Source organism: Lipotes vexillifer, unplaced genomic scaffold, assembly GCF_000442215.2.
Source record: "Lipotes vexillifer unplaced genomic scaffold, Lipotes_vexillifer_v1.1 scaffold177, whole genome shotgun sequence".
Classification (NCBI taxonomy): domain Eukaryota; kingdom Metazoa; phylum Chordata; class Mammalia; order Artiodactyla; family Lipotidae; genus Lipotes; species Lipotes vexillifer.
The window spans coordinates 1,132,513-1,146,824 of record NW_006796206.1 but is presented as its reverse complement, the minus strand read 5'-3'; the positions used below and the strand labels follow the sequence as shown (position 1 = coordinate 1,146,824).

The 14,312-nt window shown below is 50.7% G+C and overlaps 1 protein-coding gene across 2 annotated transcripts in view; it reads left to right on the top strand.

Moving 5' to 3' along the window:
- TBC1D8 (TBC1 domain family member 8) overlaps positions 1-14,312 on the top strand; it is a 125,473-nt gene that overhangs the window by 87,159 nt on the left and 24,002 nt on the right. For both annotated transcript variants that reach the window (XM_007468336.1, XM_007468335.1), the window contains exons 6-11: positions 5,048-5,255; positions 6,600-6,794; positions 7,740-7,916; positions 9,208-9,358; positions 10,899-11,113; positions 11,959-12,076. In XM_007468336.1, the coding sequence (XP_007468398.1) occupies positions 5,048-5,255; positions 6,600-6,794; positions 7,740-7,916; positions 9,208-9,358; positions 10,899-11,113; positions 11,959-12,076 (1,064 nt within the window). The remainder of the gene's footprint in view (positions 1-5,047; positions 5,256-6,599; positions 6,795-7,739; positions 7,917-9,207; positions 9,359-10,898; positions 11,114-11,958; positions 12,077-14,312) is intronic.

Sequence of the window (14,312 nt, the reverse complement as noted above, 5' to 3'; positions counted from 1 at the left end):
CTTTCCCTTCCCTCTAGGGAGGCCCAGGCTTGCAGGTGTGATGTAGTCGACTCTGCCTCCTGATTCTGGCTCAGAGTCCTCTCCAGGGGCTTCTGCAGCCCCAGAGCGCCCAGCCCGCGTTCCGGGGGGAAGTCTGCGCCCCGCCCGCTCCCTGCGGGGCCCTTGCTGCTCCAGGCTTGGCGGGGGCCGCTGGCTCTCTCTGGGGCAGGACGGAGAGCAGAGGATGGCGGCAGGAGACTCTTCTCAGCTGGAAGAGCCTCATAGATGTCCAGGCCTGTTGAGTCCTGGTCTGTCAGGGCCCCAGGGGTGGATTTTCAAGGGAAAATGGGGGGCACTGTGGAGCCAGCTGAGTCTTTCACACGGCTGCCCGTTGTCTGAGGGCCAGGCTGGCCTCCCGTCCCCTGAGGTCCTGGGCTGCTGTGTGCTCTGTGCAAGATGCCACGTGGCAATGGCCGCCGTCATTTCATTGGTGCTCGTGGGGCATCACAGGGGAAAGATGTTTTGAATAAACACACATTTGAGAAAGGCAGTGTTTTCTGTGCAGACTTGGGTGGGAAGGAGAAGCACGTGTCTGGCCTCTCCGCCTTGTTTCTACATTGCTGGCGCTTGGTAGTTCTCAGAGTTTGAAATGCACCGGCAGGCACATAACTGAGAGCCTTTGCAGTCTCTGTGTTTCTTCATGAGGCAGCCTGGCTGCGGAGCCCTGAGTGTTGCAGAAAGGCAGGAGGTGGCTCCAGGGCTGGGACGTCCTTGCTCACCTCCCCAGCCCGTCTCTTAGCCTGAGTTTGGGGAAGCATGGGGCCTTGAAGCAGCTGTAGGTCTGCAGCCTCACGTAGGTTTGTCTTTGTGCGATAAATGATGTGAGGCAGTGAGAGCTGGTGTGAGGCCTGACACAGTTCTTCTCCCAGAAAAGGTTATGAGGGGAGAGAGAGAGAGCCACACCTGTTTGTGATCCATCTTTACCTAATCCAGAAAAGAAAAATCTCATTCTAAGTTATGCAGAGAAACAAAAGAACTACCTACTGCTTAATTTCTCGGGTCTGAGGTCTTAGGACTGGAACCTGAAATTTAAAAAAGAAAATCTATTTATTTATTTATTTGGTTGCATCGGGTCTTAGTTGCGGCAGGCCGGCTTCTTAGTTGCAGCACGTGGGCTCCGTAGGTGTGGCATGCGAACTCGTAGTTGTGGCACGCCTGTGGGATCTAGTTCCCGGACCAGGGATCGAACACGGCCGCCTGCACTGGGAGTGCGGAGTCTTAACCGCTGCGCCACCAGGGAAGTGCCCTGAATTTTTAAAATGTGTGCATATAGCCTAGAATTTTCTGCATAGTTGTCATGTCCGATTGTACATGTTAGATTCGTCTTCGACAGCAAACTTGGTGTCCACTGCTCTGTATTCTGGTCAACCCACGTGGTTCCTGGTTCCTAAAACGGCATGTATCCAGGTAGGCTGACTCGTGGCCCCTTCCCCTGCTGTTCTGTGGCCTGTGCCCACCGCCCCCAGCGGTGAGCACCGTGGGCGGGGAATGTCTCTGGGGCTGATGGCTCGGCTCACTCCATCCTCGCAGGGTGCTTCCGCCGGGGCCACAAGCCTGGGATTGGCTGCCACTTTCTGAGGGTTAGGTCATGACCCGCGTCTGGGGGTCTGTATGGAGGAAGAGTGGAGATATTTACTGAGCGTTGGAAGGTCCGAAAGGCCAGTTGTGACCAGTGGGCTTTGTTTCTATGCTGTTCAGAAAGAGGGCATGATATATTTAGCGTCAAAACAACCACCCGCTGGGAAAGGGCCCTCAAGGCTGGCAGGGGTGCGGGGTTGGGGCTTGTGCTGGGCTTCCCCAGGGGCTTGTGGGTCCCCTATCTCTCAAGGTGTCGTGTCGTCATCTCAGCTACGGTAGAACATTAAATATCACATATAACTCATATTTCAAGGCGGGATTGGAAGAGAGCTTTCTAGTAGGGAGGAAGGAAGATAATTTAGGAAAGTCCCCCCCCCCGCCGACCCCCACCGCTGCTTTCCTTTTGGTAACTTGAGGTCACTGGGCTCTGGCTACTGAGTGTGGGAGAGACAGACCTCTACAGGGAAGGGAGAACAGCCCCGAAAGGAGGACAGACACCGCGCGTAGCTGCGCCGAGGCCGCAGAGAAGGGGGCTGAACCGAGCTGACGGCTGGCGCGGCAGGTGCACTGAACAGAAAAGATTGTTTTTAATCCGCCTCAGATAACTGAACACCTTAGTCTTAGTCTGAAGGGTTGGGCACAATGTAAATATACATGTAAGTCCCCCGACCCTCCCTGTAGCTCCACACACGCTGCTGTGACCCGTGTTACTTGCCCTGTTCTCACCTCGGCTCCAGCCATCTCCCCAGGAGGCGGGGATGTGCTTCCAGAAGGAAAAGCCAGCAGCTGGATTCGGCAGTGGCTGCAGCCACATGTGTCAGACATGTATGGGTGAAAGCACTGGCCTCACTTCCACCGGAGCCGCATATACTCTGAGGACAAAGATGTAAGTTCTCCAGTCAAACGTGCTGGACGTAGGTCTGCTCTCAGGTGTCGGGGCTCACCTGGAGGGGCCTTGCCTTCCATTCTCCCAGAGCACGAACTTCTAGGGCAACCACGGCACTTTCCTGTGTTCTCCCAGCTCCTCTCTGGAAGATGCTCAGGCCACCCCCTCCTCCCCTTTTTTCTTAATGGTATTGAACACATTTTTATTTGCTTATTTGTCGTATCTCTTTTTTGGGTGTCATATCTGTTCACGTCTTCTGTCCATTTAAAAAAAAAACTGAATTGTTTGCCCACTTTTTATTGAATCGTAAAAGATCTCGATATATTCTAGATACAAGTTCTTTTTCCAGATATGTCTTTTGACAATAGTTTGTTTGTTTTTTTTTCTTTCTTTCAGTACGTGGGCCTCTCACTGCTGTGGCCTCTCCCTTTGCGGAGCACGGGCTCCGGACGCGCAGGCTCAGTGGCCATGGCTCACGGGCCCAGCCGCTCCGCGGCATGTGGGATCTTCCCGGAACGGGGCACGAACCCGTGTACCCTGCATCGGCAGGCAGACTCTCAACCACTGCGCCACCAGGGAAGCCCTTGACAATAGTTTTTATGGCCTGTGGCTTGTCTTTTCATTATCTTAGCATCACTTTTCAAAAGCAGAAATTTAATTTTTTTTTGTGTGTGGTACACGGGGCTCTTGCTGTTGTGGCCTCTCCCGTTGAGGAGCACAGGCTCTGGACACGCAGGCTCAGCGGCCATGGCTCACGGGCCCAGCTGCTCCACGGCATGTGGGATCCTCCCGGACCAGGGCACGAACCTGTGTCCCCCGCATCGGCAGGCGGACTCTCAACCACTGCGCCACCAGTGAAGCCCAGAAATTTAATTTTTGATGCAATTCAATTTTGAATTTTCTTGTTTGTGTTTCAGGTTGTACTGGGAAGTATTTGTGTAAACCAGTTCACAAAGATTATCTTCCAGTTTTTCATATAGAAGTTTTTTTTTAAGCTAAAAGATAACGGTTTTTTTTAAGCTATTTATAGATTGAGTCAGAAGTTCTGAAGTTTTTTCTTTTTCTTCCTGCTTTATTGAGCTCTAAGTTGCAAATAAACATGCATATATTTAAGTTAGAAACACGAAGATTTGATACTTGCATACACTGTGAAATAATTATCACAGTCAAGTTCTTTAACTCATCCATCACCTCTCAGGCCCCCTTGGAAACAACCATCCACGTTGTAGCAGGTATTTAAGGAGCTGCAGTTTCGGAGCACAGTGACCGGACCCACCTCGATCTGTGGAATTTGTATCATTTCTCTCTACGTCCAGAGGACTTTCTGGACGTGTGTGTATCTTCTCTTTGTGAGCCTTGGAGAGTAAATTCCGTGGACTGCCGCATCTCTGTATGATGTCTCCTGGGAAGACACTTGCGCGAGGGTCTGAAATGAGGTCTGGGTTGGAAATGAGAGCTAGGGCGGAATAGGCATCTGTGTGGGAAGGAGGTGAGGTCCCATCTCAGGGGCTCCACGACCAGATTGTGTCTAAAAAATCACTTGGGCCTCCATGCGGAGTCCAGGGTGTGGAGTTCAATATCTTGCATTTACGCGACATTTGAAGATTTGTTCTTTTCCTAGAAGAAAATACCTTTTTTTTTTTAAGCTAATATGTGGTCAGGTGGAAAACTTAAGCAGAATCAGAGTGGAAAGCAGAAATCCCACTATGTGGAGATAACCACTGTTAACATTTTAGGGAAAGTCTTTCTACGTGTCACTTTCTGCGAATTTTCCAGAATTTATGTAAATGGAATCATACCGTAGATGCCATTTCTAACCTGCTTTTTCTCTTTCACAATACTGTGGACATCATTTTATATTCACAGGGAGGGCTTCCCTGTTGGCACAGTGGTTGAGTCCGCCTGCCGATGCAGGGGACGCGGGTTCGTGCCCTGGTCCGGGAGGATCCCACATGCCGCAGAGCGGCTGGGCCCGTGAGCCATGGCCGCTGAGCCTGCGCGTCCGGAGCCTGTGCTCCACAGCAGGAGAGGCCACGGCATTGGGAGGCCCGTGTACCGCAAAAAAAATAAATAAATAAAATAAATATATTCACAGGGATCCCCTGAAGCAGAAAGTTTAGGTGTTATTTCCATTTTACAGATGTCAGGATGAGACACCAAGTCTCTTCCAGGGGTGCACAGTTAATACGGAAGCTACAAGGTCGTATTTTGACTGAGCAAAGTCTAATTCTGTCAGATAAACCTAGAACACTTACTTCATGTGACAAAGACAAGTTTTTACTTCTGTTCTTTGGAATTTTTCCTCCTAAAATTCTGGGTTATGACATAAATTCATTGGTATTTTTCAGTGTTGTGATTTGGCTGCCTTGTTGCTTGATTGGGTTTGAGAGCCAAGATTCAGGGTATGGGGGGTGCCCTGGGGAGGACCTTTCTGCATCCCCTTCTATGTCAGGTTGTGCCAAGGGGTTAAGAGCGTTTTCCTCCACAGTCTAGTGTGTTCGGTCACTGTTCCTGCCTCTCTCTCTCCCCTCCCTCCTTCGCCAGGGACCTGGAAGCCAGGGCACAGAACGAGTTCTTCCGGGCCTTATTCAGGCTGCCGAGGCGGGAGAAGCTGCACGCCGTCCTGGACTGTTCCCTCTGGACCCCCTTCAGCCGCTGTCACACGGCCGGGCGGATGTTCGCCTCCGACAGTTACATCTGCTTTGCCAGCAAGGAAGCTGGCTGCTGCAAAGTCATCCTCCCGTTCCGAGAGGTAGACCTGTCTTCCTCCTGTCGGGGAGCCGTGGTTGCTGTGAGACGGGGCGTTGGCAGGGATGGATGCTCACACTGCAAGGCTCTGCCACCGAGGATGGGCGGGTCTGGAGAGATGCATGGCCTGAATTGACCAGGGGCCTTTGCTTCTTCTGTTGTTGCCTGGCAACCTGAAATTTGCATAGACCTGAATGGTGAGAACAGGGCACCCTGGCCTCCACATTATTGATAAAGCTGTTATTATAAAGTACCTGCTTAGCAATGAAAGCTTTTCCAACAGCCCTTAGGGATGAATCCTTCCCTTTCACCCACAAAAGGGAAAAGAAGAAAAGGGGACTTACACAAAGCATCATCTTTTGAAAATAAATGTCAAATTGCTTGGTTTTTATACCCTCCTGGAACTTTAGGTAAAAATTTAGAAACATGCTTCCTTTCAACTGTAAAATTCTACAATTCTCTTCTTGGAAATGGAGTCTGCTTCCACATATGACGAGCTCAGTACTGTGGTTTCAGGGCATGTCGGCTGTGACAGGACCCACGGCTCTGTCACACGTCAAGAAGTCCAGATTCTTGCTATTATAACATATGAACTAAGTACTATTCAGAAAAACTCAATTTTTTCATTCATGTGATTGACCTCCATTTTTCTGCAGCAGGTGTCTTCATTTTACAAATATTCCTACTTATGAGTGGAGCAAGAAATCCTGTATTGCCTTATGTAGTTTTTTTAAATTTTTAAAACTATGGTAGCGTATACATAACATTTACCATTTTAACCATTTTTAACTGTTAGAGTTCACTGGTACTAGGTACATTCACACTGTTGTGCAACCATCACGAGAATTTTTTCATCTTTCCAAACTGAAACACTATCCCCATTAAACAGTAGCTTCCTGTTCCCCTCCCCCAGCCCTGGGAACCCACCACTCTGCTTTCTGTCTCTATGAATCTGACTCCTTTAGCCCCCTCATGTCAGTGAAATCCTACAGTATTTACCCTTTTATGACTGGCTTATGTCACTTAGCATAACGTCCTCAAGGTGAATCCAGACTGTAGCACCTGCCAGAATATCCATCCCTTTTAAGGCTGAATAATATTCCATTGGATGCAGAGCCCATGTTTTGGTTATCCATTCACGCGTTCATCCAGCCAGGGGCACTTGAGTTACTCCCACTTTGTGCCGTGGTGCATATGCCGCATTCCGTACTTTCTTAACTTCGTACCAGTTCCGTATTGCAGTTACTGGGTTTTGCCTTTTCTCTCGGGATATTTTCCGGATATGCAATTAAACGCCTGCCCGTCTTCTCTCTTGCTGTGCCTTTGTGCGCGTGACTGTTTGTAACAGGTCGTGAGCATTGAGAAAATGGAGGACACGAGCCTGCTGCCAAACCCCATCATTGTCAGCGTCAGGAGCAAGATGGCCTTCCAGTTCATTGAGATCACGGATCGCGACAGCCTGGTGGAGAGTCTGCTGGCGAGGCTGAAGCAGGTGCACGCTGACCACCCCGTGCACTATGACACCACACAGGATGAGGACCTGGTACGATCCTTGGAAACTGTGGGATCCCGTAAATTGAAAATCCCTTTTTTTCAGCACCTCGAGGCCAGGGGTCTCCAAAGGGGTGTGCACGTAACGATGATCCACTTGGGTACCAGAAAAATGTAAGCAATGATTGGGTCTGTGTAGCAGACAGTGTGGTATCATCTCTGATGGCACCGGTGTCCTGAGTGGGTGTGGCAGGGTTGGAGGTTTGATGGGGACTCACCCACAGGTTGGAGGATGCCCACAGGATGCCCCCCCAACAGGTTACAGCGATAGATGGGGTATACCCATGTGTCAGAGGGATTGACAGGCCACCCCCTCAGAGGTTGGAGGGTTTGGTGGGGAATCAACCCACAGGTGAGTGGACACCCTCTTTACTGGTTAGAGAGGTCAGTGCCCCCCCCCCCACCATCCCCCCGAGGTTGGAGGGGATGATGTTATTTGGGGGTGGGTGTAAGTTTTGCCGAAAAGAGATGTTGCATTGTCGTTAAGATGGGACAGCTGCAAAAATAGACCCAGATCTGCTGGGACCGAGTCCCTAATTCTTTCACACCCATCCCCCTTCTTTCTGGACCTCTTTTCATCCAAGTAGTGACAGGAGGAAGGGAGGGAAAGTCTCTCAGTACCTGAGAGCAGTTTTCTCGCGATGGCCATCCTCAGTTCTGGAAGCTGAGGGTGCGATGGTGCTTTCCCAACCCCACTGGGGCTGTGCTCTGTGTGCCATGAGCAGCCTCGCCGGGAAAGCGCCGTGTGGACCATATTCCTTGCCGAGGATCAAATCTCTTGGGTCTAGTGTTAGTCCGTTTTTCCCGGAAGTCCTAAACAGAGAGGTGTGTTTGAGTTTGTTAACACGCTCCTGCATCCAAAGGCAAAACAAAGACTGTCTTATAACAAAGGCAGTGACTTCTCCCTCATTTTTTTTTTTTTTTTCTCCCCATGCAGGCTTCGTCTGTGTCTCATTCAACAAGTGTGTGTGGTGACCACAGGTTTGGGCGTATTGAGATGGTGTCTTCTCAAAATAGCGAGGAAAGGGAGAAAGAGATGAGCCCACAGCTGCACCCCAAGGCCCTGGTCGCCGGTTTCCGGCGGTCGGGCAGCCAGAGCCCTGACTTGAGACTGGTGGGTGATGAGGCTCCGCCCTCGCCACCGCCGGGCACAGGCGGAGGTGTCAGGGGCGTGGCTTCCCGCAGGCCCTGGAGGGTGGGCCTGGCGTGGCACAGGTTACCAGGCAACCTGGGGACACGTGATGCGCCCTCTTTTCCTCATGGGCAAAAAGGGGAAGTGGTCAGTGGTGCCAGTGGCCTGAGCGCATCCCCCGGTGGGTGAAGGATGTGGTGGGACGTCCGAGGGCCATGGCTTTCCCCACCTGCCCCTCAGGTGGCATCTGTCCATGCCGTCCCTTGTGGGGTTTCCGGGTGCAGCACAAGTCTATCTCCTTTTATCCAGTGGTGTCTGTGTGGCTCTTTGGTACAGTGTTTCTTTTTTGTACCCTGGCTGTCTTCTAGTTTTACTGAACTAAAAATACTTGTGTCACATTTATATAGTTTTCTCCTCTGTAGGGAGAGTCTGAGGGCAATGCCTGTATGGTAAATAGACTAGAAATCATGCTCTGAGATGGTGCCCTGGCACGAGGGGTGCTGTGTTGGGACCATGAGTACCAGGGTGGCCGTGAACATGATTGCTGCCCCTTGGCCGCTTAATGGCTCGTGTATCATAGATCGTTAGCTTTGTTCATTCAGAACTGAACCTTCTGATGTACTTTACGGAGATGCTCAATGAATGCTCGATGAAACACGTAAGAATATTGACTGTATGTAACGTCAGTATTCTGTAAACGTCTCCCATTACTAGAGAATACAGATAACTAAAAGCATATATAAACATCTTATTTAAAAGGCACTAGAAATTCCTGCCAGCTAGGAATTCTAAAGGATTTTTAAAATCCATAATTTTAAAGGATTTTCAGTCACCTAGAGACATCGTGTCTTTTTCATCTCTGCTAGTGAGAACAATGTAAGTTTTTCGGGTTGGCGGTTTTTCCCCTGGCTGTCAGGAGGTTCCAGGCAAATCATGAGAGCCCCTCGCTCCACTTTGCCCTCTGAGCTGACCTGTTTCGGCAGCTGGCTTGGTGTCAGCATCCAGAGAGACCTCCCCACCCAGCCCTACCCCACCCTCCCATCTGCTCTGGGCGTTTTTTCAATATTTGTGTCAGTGCTCCCACTGGGCCCTGAACCCTTGAAGGGCTGGTGCCCTTTACATGCCCTGTGCCTGGTGGAGGTTCAGAAGTATCTGCTGAGCGAAATGCCTGTCACCGTTGGTCCCGCCGTCAGCAGAAGGAGCCTCTCTCTGTGGCGGGTTATGGAGGGTGCGGACGACCTTCTTTGTACATGCAGCGTGTTTCCACTTGCAGCCCAGAGAACAGATCAAGATGAGACTGTGGAACGACCACTTCGTAGAGTACGGCAGCACCGTGTGCATGTTCCGTACGGAGAAGATCCGGAAGCTGGTGGCCATGGGGATCCCCGAGTCGTTACGTGGCAAACTCTGGCTGCTTTTCTCTGGTGAGCGTTTCAGGGGTCTCCAGGCCAACTTTTATTTCTGGAGCGGACACGGGACAAAGGCCCTGACCTGGGCAGTGTGTGTGTGCAGAGGGGTCCCCTCTGCCTGTGACGTGTCCGACCGGGGACCTCAGGACCTTCCCACGTTGGCTGTGATGTCCTGGGTCAGTGCAGGGTCTGGCTAAGGGATCGCCTCTCCTTTAGAAATGACTTTCTGAGTCTCTTCGTTGTCCCCAGAATTCTGTTCAGGACTCCCTTGACGTGCAGCGTCTTTCTAGGACGTGAGTCCTGAAGTAGAGGAAACAAAAACATCTTCAGAAGGTGTTCAGTTGCGTGTGTTGTAGTGAATCCCTCAGTGCACCCTTCCTCTTGCTTGCTCCTCTGTGGAGGGAACACAGCGGCCCCGCGCGGCAGAGCCGCAGGGTTTTCTGTCCCGCCTGCGTCCTCCTCCTGCACCGCTGGACCGGGGACTCTCCTGCTGCTGCTCTTGGGCATCTCTCATCAGGACACTCGCTGATGGAGGAGCTGAGACTGGGGCCGAGGTCCCCAGAGGCGCTCCGAGCAGGGCATTTCTCTGTCAGCCATTTGGTGCCACGCGGTGGAACGGCTGGGGCCCTGCCAGCAAGAAGGGAAGGCCCTGCGGTCCGGGACAGTGTGACTGCTGCCCTTTGCGGGGTGCTAGGGGTGGGGTGGCCAGGGCTCTGCCTGCGCCGGGGACCCTGCTGTGCTCTCCCAGAGGCTAGGCCTGGGGACCCGTCCTCCCCGCGCCCTGTCCCTGTTTCTCTCTCAGTCGGCCTCCCGCTCGGCCACCTCTCTCCCCCCTCTTCCCCGTCTCTCCCCGAAGTCGCGCAGCCCCTCCTCTGATGCCCCACAGGCCCAGGCCCGATGCTGGCCGGCTCCTGGGCGCTGGGGCTACTGAGAGGGTGTCTACTGGCCCCTCTCCTCCCAGCGCTCACCTTGTTCCACGGGCCGAGTCTCCCTGCTGCCCACTGGCCTGTGTCTCTCACTGTCCACCAACAGCACGCCAGTGAAACCCTTCCTCTGTCACACGAGGGTATTTTTGTATTTAATAAAAGACAGGGGACTTACAAAAAGCATCCTCCCGGTATTTTTGTGTGTAATAAAAACAGTCCATATTCATATGGAGCAGCAAGCAAAGAAAGTGACACGGCTCAAAATCCCACCACCTAAAGCACACACACACACAGGCGCGCGCGCACACACACACACACACACACACACACACAGAGTTCTGTTACCAGGGAATACAACTTATTAAAAGCATAGTAATAAAGCTATTTCTAATGTGAGCTCTTCCCCCCTCTCTATAAGGTTATTCTTAGAAAAGCCATGTTATTTCTTTTTTTCTCTTTTCTTCTTAGCAGAAGTGAAGTTCCTTTTGGTTGTGTGTGGTCCCACACTATTTTTTATGTCCCTCAGGTAGCAGGACCCCACTGAGGTCCTCTGACCGGACAGGCCCCTCCCCATGTGGACTCTCTCCTGGTAATCAGTCCCCCTTGAAACGTTACTTTTGAATCATCAGGTGCCGTCACTGACCTCGCCTCGCATCCCGGTTACTATGGCAACCTGGTGGAGGAGTCCATGGGAAAGTGTTGCCTGGTGACAGAGGAGATAGAACGGGACCTGCATCGCTCCTTACCGGAGCACCCCGCCTTCCAAAACGAAACGGGGATCGCTGCTTTGAGGAGAGTCCTGACGGCCTACGCCCACCGGAACCCTAGAATCGGGTACTGCCAGGTGAGCTGTGCGCTGCGGGGTGGAGGTCATAGCCCCCGTCCCAGGCTACCACCCAGGCCTCGGGTGCTGTGTTCTCAGCCGTCTGTACCGAGGACTGTCGTGTGGAGGGAGTCAACCTCGTGTAGTCAGGCTGATGATGCAGAAGGAGCAACGTTACCCAGTGCCCGGGGAGAGCGTTGCCCAGGCTGGGCCTCTGTCCGCGGGAGGCCGTGCAGTCTCCACGGTCTCCGGGCCTCCACTGCAGGATGGTATCGATGAAGCTGCCGTGGAGCTTTCTCCCTCCAGACCGTACAGAAGTCATAGGGATTCTTTTTTAAATGTTATTTGGGGAGGAAAAAGCTGTTTGGGGTGGATCACTTTCCTCCAGGATGCACGAGTGGAGGTAAGACACCCTCTGAGTGGTGAACAAGCACAAAATCAAACCCCGGCACAAGGCTGGGTGAGAGAAGCTACTGACCCTTAAAAACAGAGGATTTTAAACTTTGTTTCCTGTGCATAAGCGAAATTAGTGGGTGAGTGTGGGGGGGTGTGTGTCTCTGTCTGTCCGAACGTAGAGACAGCTGGGTGGGATCTGAGCCTGAGGCGTGCTCCACAGCCCAATCCAGCATTACACCACGGGCTCAGGGATGGAGTGGTGGCTGGTCGCTCAGCCTGGTGTGCCTTGTGAGGCCACGGTGATACCGTGGTTGTTCCAGCTTGGTGTCGCTGTGGGTGGGTACGCTGGGTCTCTCATCATGCGGTCTTGACTTCCGCGGATCACTTGGGCTTGTGTGTTATTGAATGTCTCTGTGGCACCGTGTGGCCTTGTCAGTAACTGTCCCCTCCCCTGCGAACCTGCCGAGCAGTCCATGAACATCCTGACCTCCCTTCTGCTGCTATACGCCGAGGAGGAGGAAGCCTTCTGGTTGCTGGTTGCTGTGTGTGAGCGGATGCTGCCCGACTACTTTAACCACCGAGTCATTGGTAACTGCCTCCTTCCTCCCCCTCTGTACCCGGGGGTGGTGACGGAGCCGGGGCAGAGATGTTGATCACCAGTCCTGGTTATAAAGTCCCCTGTGCCACTCAGCTAGTCTCCGCACAAACACTGTTTTGACTCTTGAATTTGCAAAACTAACTGGTGTAATTCTCCGCACAGTTTTGGCAAAAGGGTGGAATGTGGCAACCTGCTTGCTCTCTTGCCACAAACTCTTACAGATTTTGGATAAAGAGCAAACGAATTATGTGGATAGCTGAACTTCAGGAAAGAAAAACCTAGGCTCAAAAAGCAAATCAAAAAGTGAAAACCAAAGAGGTTTTTCACTGGTGCTGAGGCCTGGAAAGGGAGGGGGTCTGCTCCTGGTACCCAGGGAGTTTGTGCAGAGGGGAGTAGAGCAATACTGGAGACCCTTGAGGGCCGACGTGAAGGGCAGAGGAGGAAAACGCCTCACTTACAGCTTGATCGTAAGAAAGCACATTTGTGGCTGCCTGGGCCCTGGGCAAACCTGTGTTTGACCCATCAGTGCTCAAGCACTTGAGCCGCTGTCCTTCGTGCGGTTGAGAGTGGAATTTGCATCCTCTCTGTGGTCGAGCAACCTCCTTGGGGGGAAAAGGACATGAAAATTGCTCTGGCCTGGTGATACTCTTAGGGACGCTTTTTAGTAATCCAGAATGAGAGATGGAGATGGCCTAAAATTAGGGCGGCAGCCATGGGAACAGAAACAAAAGAACCAATTCGAGATGGAATTTGGCAAAGGAGTGGATGTAGGGACAAGGCAGGAAGAAGATGCTTGAAGGCTGAAGTCTAAGAACCAAGGGAGTGTGATGACCACTCAGAGGAAGGTGGGGTGGGGCTTGGCTGGGAAGGAGGTGGCCTTTTGGTGGCCTCTGACTGTCTTCCTCAGCCCCCTTCCTGTGCCTGAGTGGTTAATTGGTTTCCTTCCCTTTTCACCTCATATCGCACGAGGTATTTAATGTTGTACAGAGCAGCAAGGGATAACCAGAACCTCGCGGTCATTGGGAAGCGTGTTGTCCAAGCCCTTATTAGGTGAGGAGTGTTGCTATGGGGCAGATGGTACTCAACAGTGATCAGTAGACCCTCCATGATAATGTGACCACCACCACAATACAGGGTAGAACATTTGGAACATTTCCATAACCCGCAAAGTTCCCTTCTGCCTCTTCCCTGCCACATGCAACGCTTGGTACTGACTTCTGTCACCACAGATGAACTTGGCCTATTTTTGAACTTGGAATAAACATAATAATAGAGAATGTTCTGGCTTCCTTCGCATAACACCACGTTGTTGGTGCATCAGCAGTTCCTTTTCATTGCTGAGTAGTATTTCACTGTACGTTCATACCATGGTTTGTTCATCCAGTCACCTGTTGATAGACATTTGAGTTTCCAGTTTCTTCTTATTATAAGTAGAGTTGCAATGAACATTCATGTATGAGTCTTTTGGGAATGCATGTTGTCAGTTTTCTTCGTCTTTACCCAGGAGTAGAATTCCTGGGTCATAGTTAGATGAATGCTTAACTTTATAAGAAACTGTCAGTTTTCCAAAGTGGGTGAAATGCCTTCATATTATCTCACACCAGCAATGTGTGAGAGTTCCAGTTGCTCCACATCCCTGTTAGCACTTGGAATTGTCTTTTTAATTTTAGCCATCCTAGTGGGTAAGAAGTGGAATGTCATGATGGTTTTAATTTGCATTTCTCTGATAATTGTTAATGATGTTGAACCTATTTTTCTGTGCCTACTGGCCATTTATTTATTGTCACTTTTGAAGTGTCCAAATTTTACCTCTTTTTACAAAAAGATTTGGTTATTGATTTCTTACAACTAAGTTGCATCAGTTCTTTACTGTGATTACGAAACCTCTATCAGGTATATGTATCGCAAATATTTTCTCCAAGTTTGAAGTTTGCATTTTCATTTCATTAATGGTCTCTTTTGAAGAACACCAGTCGTTAATCTTGATAAAGTCCAATTTATAATTTTTTTCTATGGTTAATGCTTTTGTGTCCTAAGAAATTTTGCCTTTTTCCTGTATTTTCTTTTAGACGTTTTTTAGCATTAGCTTTTATACTTAAGTCCATGACACATTTCAGATGTATTTTTCTGTATGGGGTCAAGTAGGAGGTAAGGTTCTTTCTTCCCCACACCATGCAGATATCCACTTGATTCGGCACTATTTTTTTTTTTTTTTTTTTTTTTTTT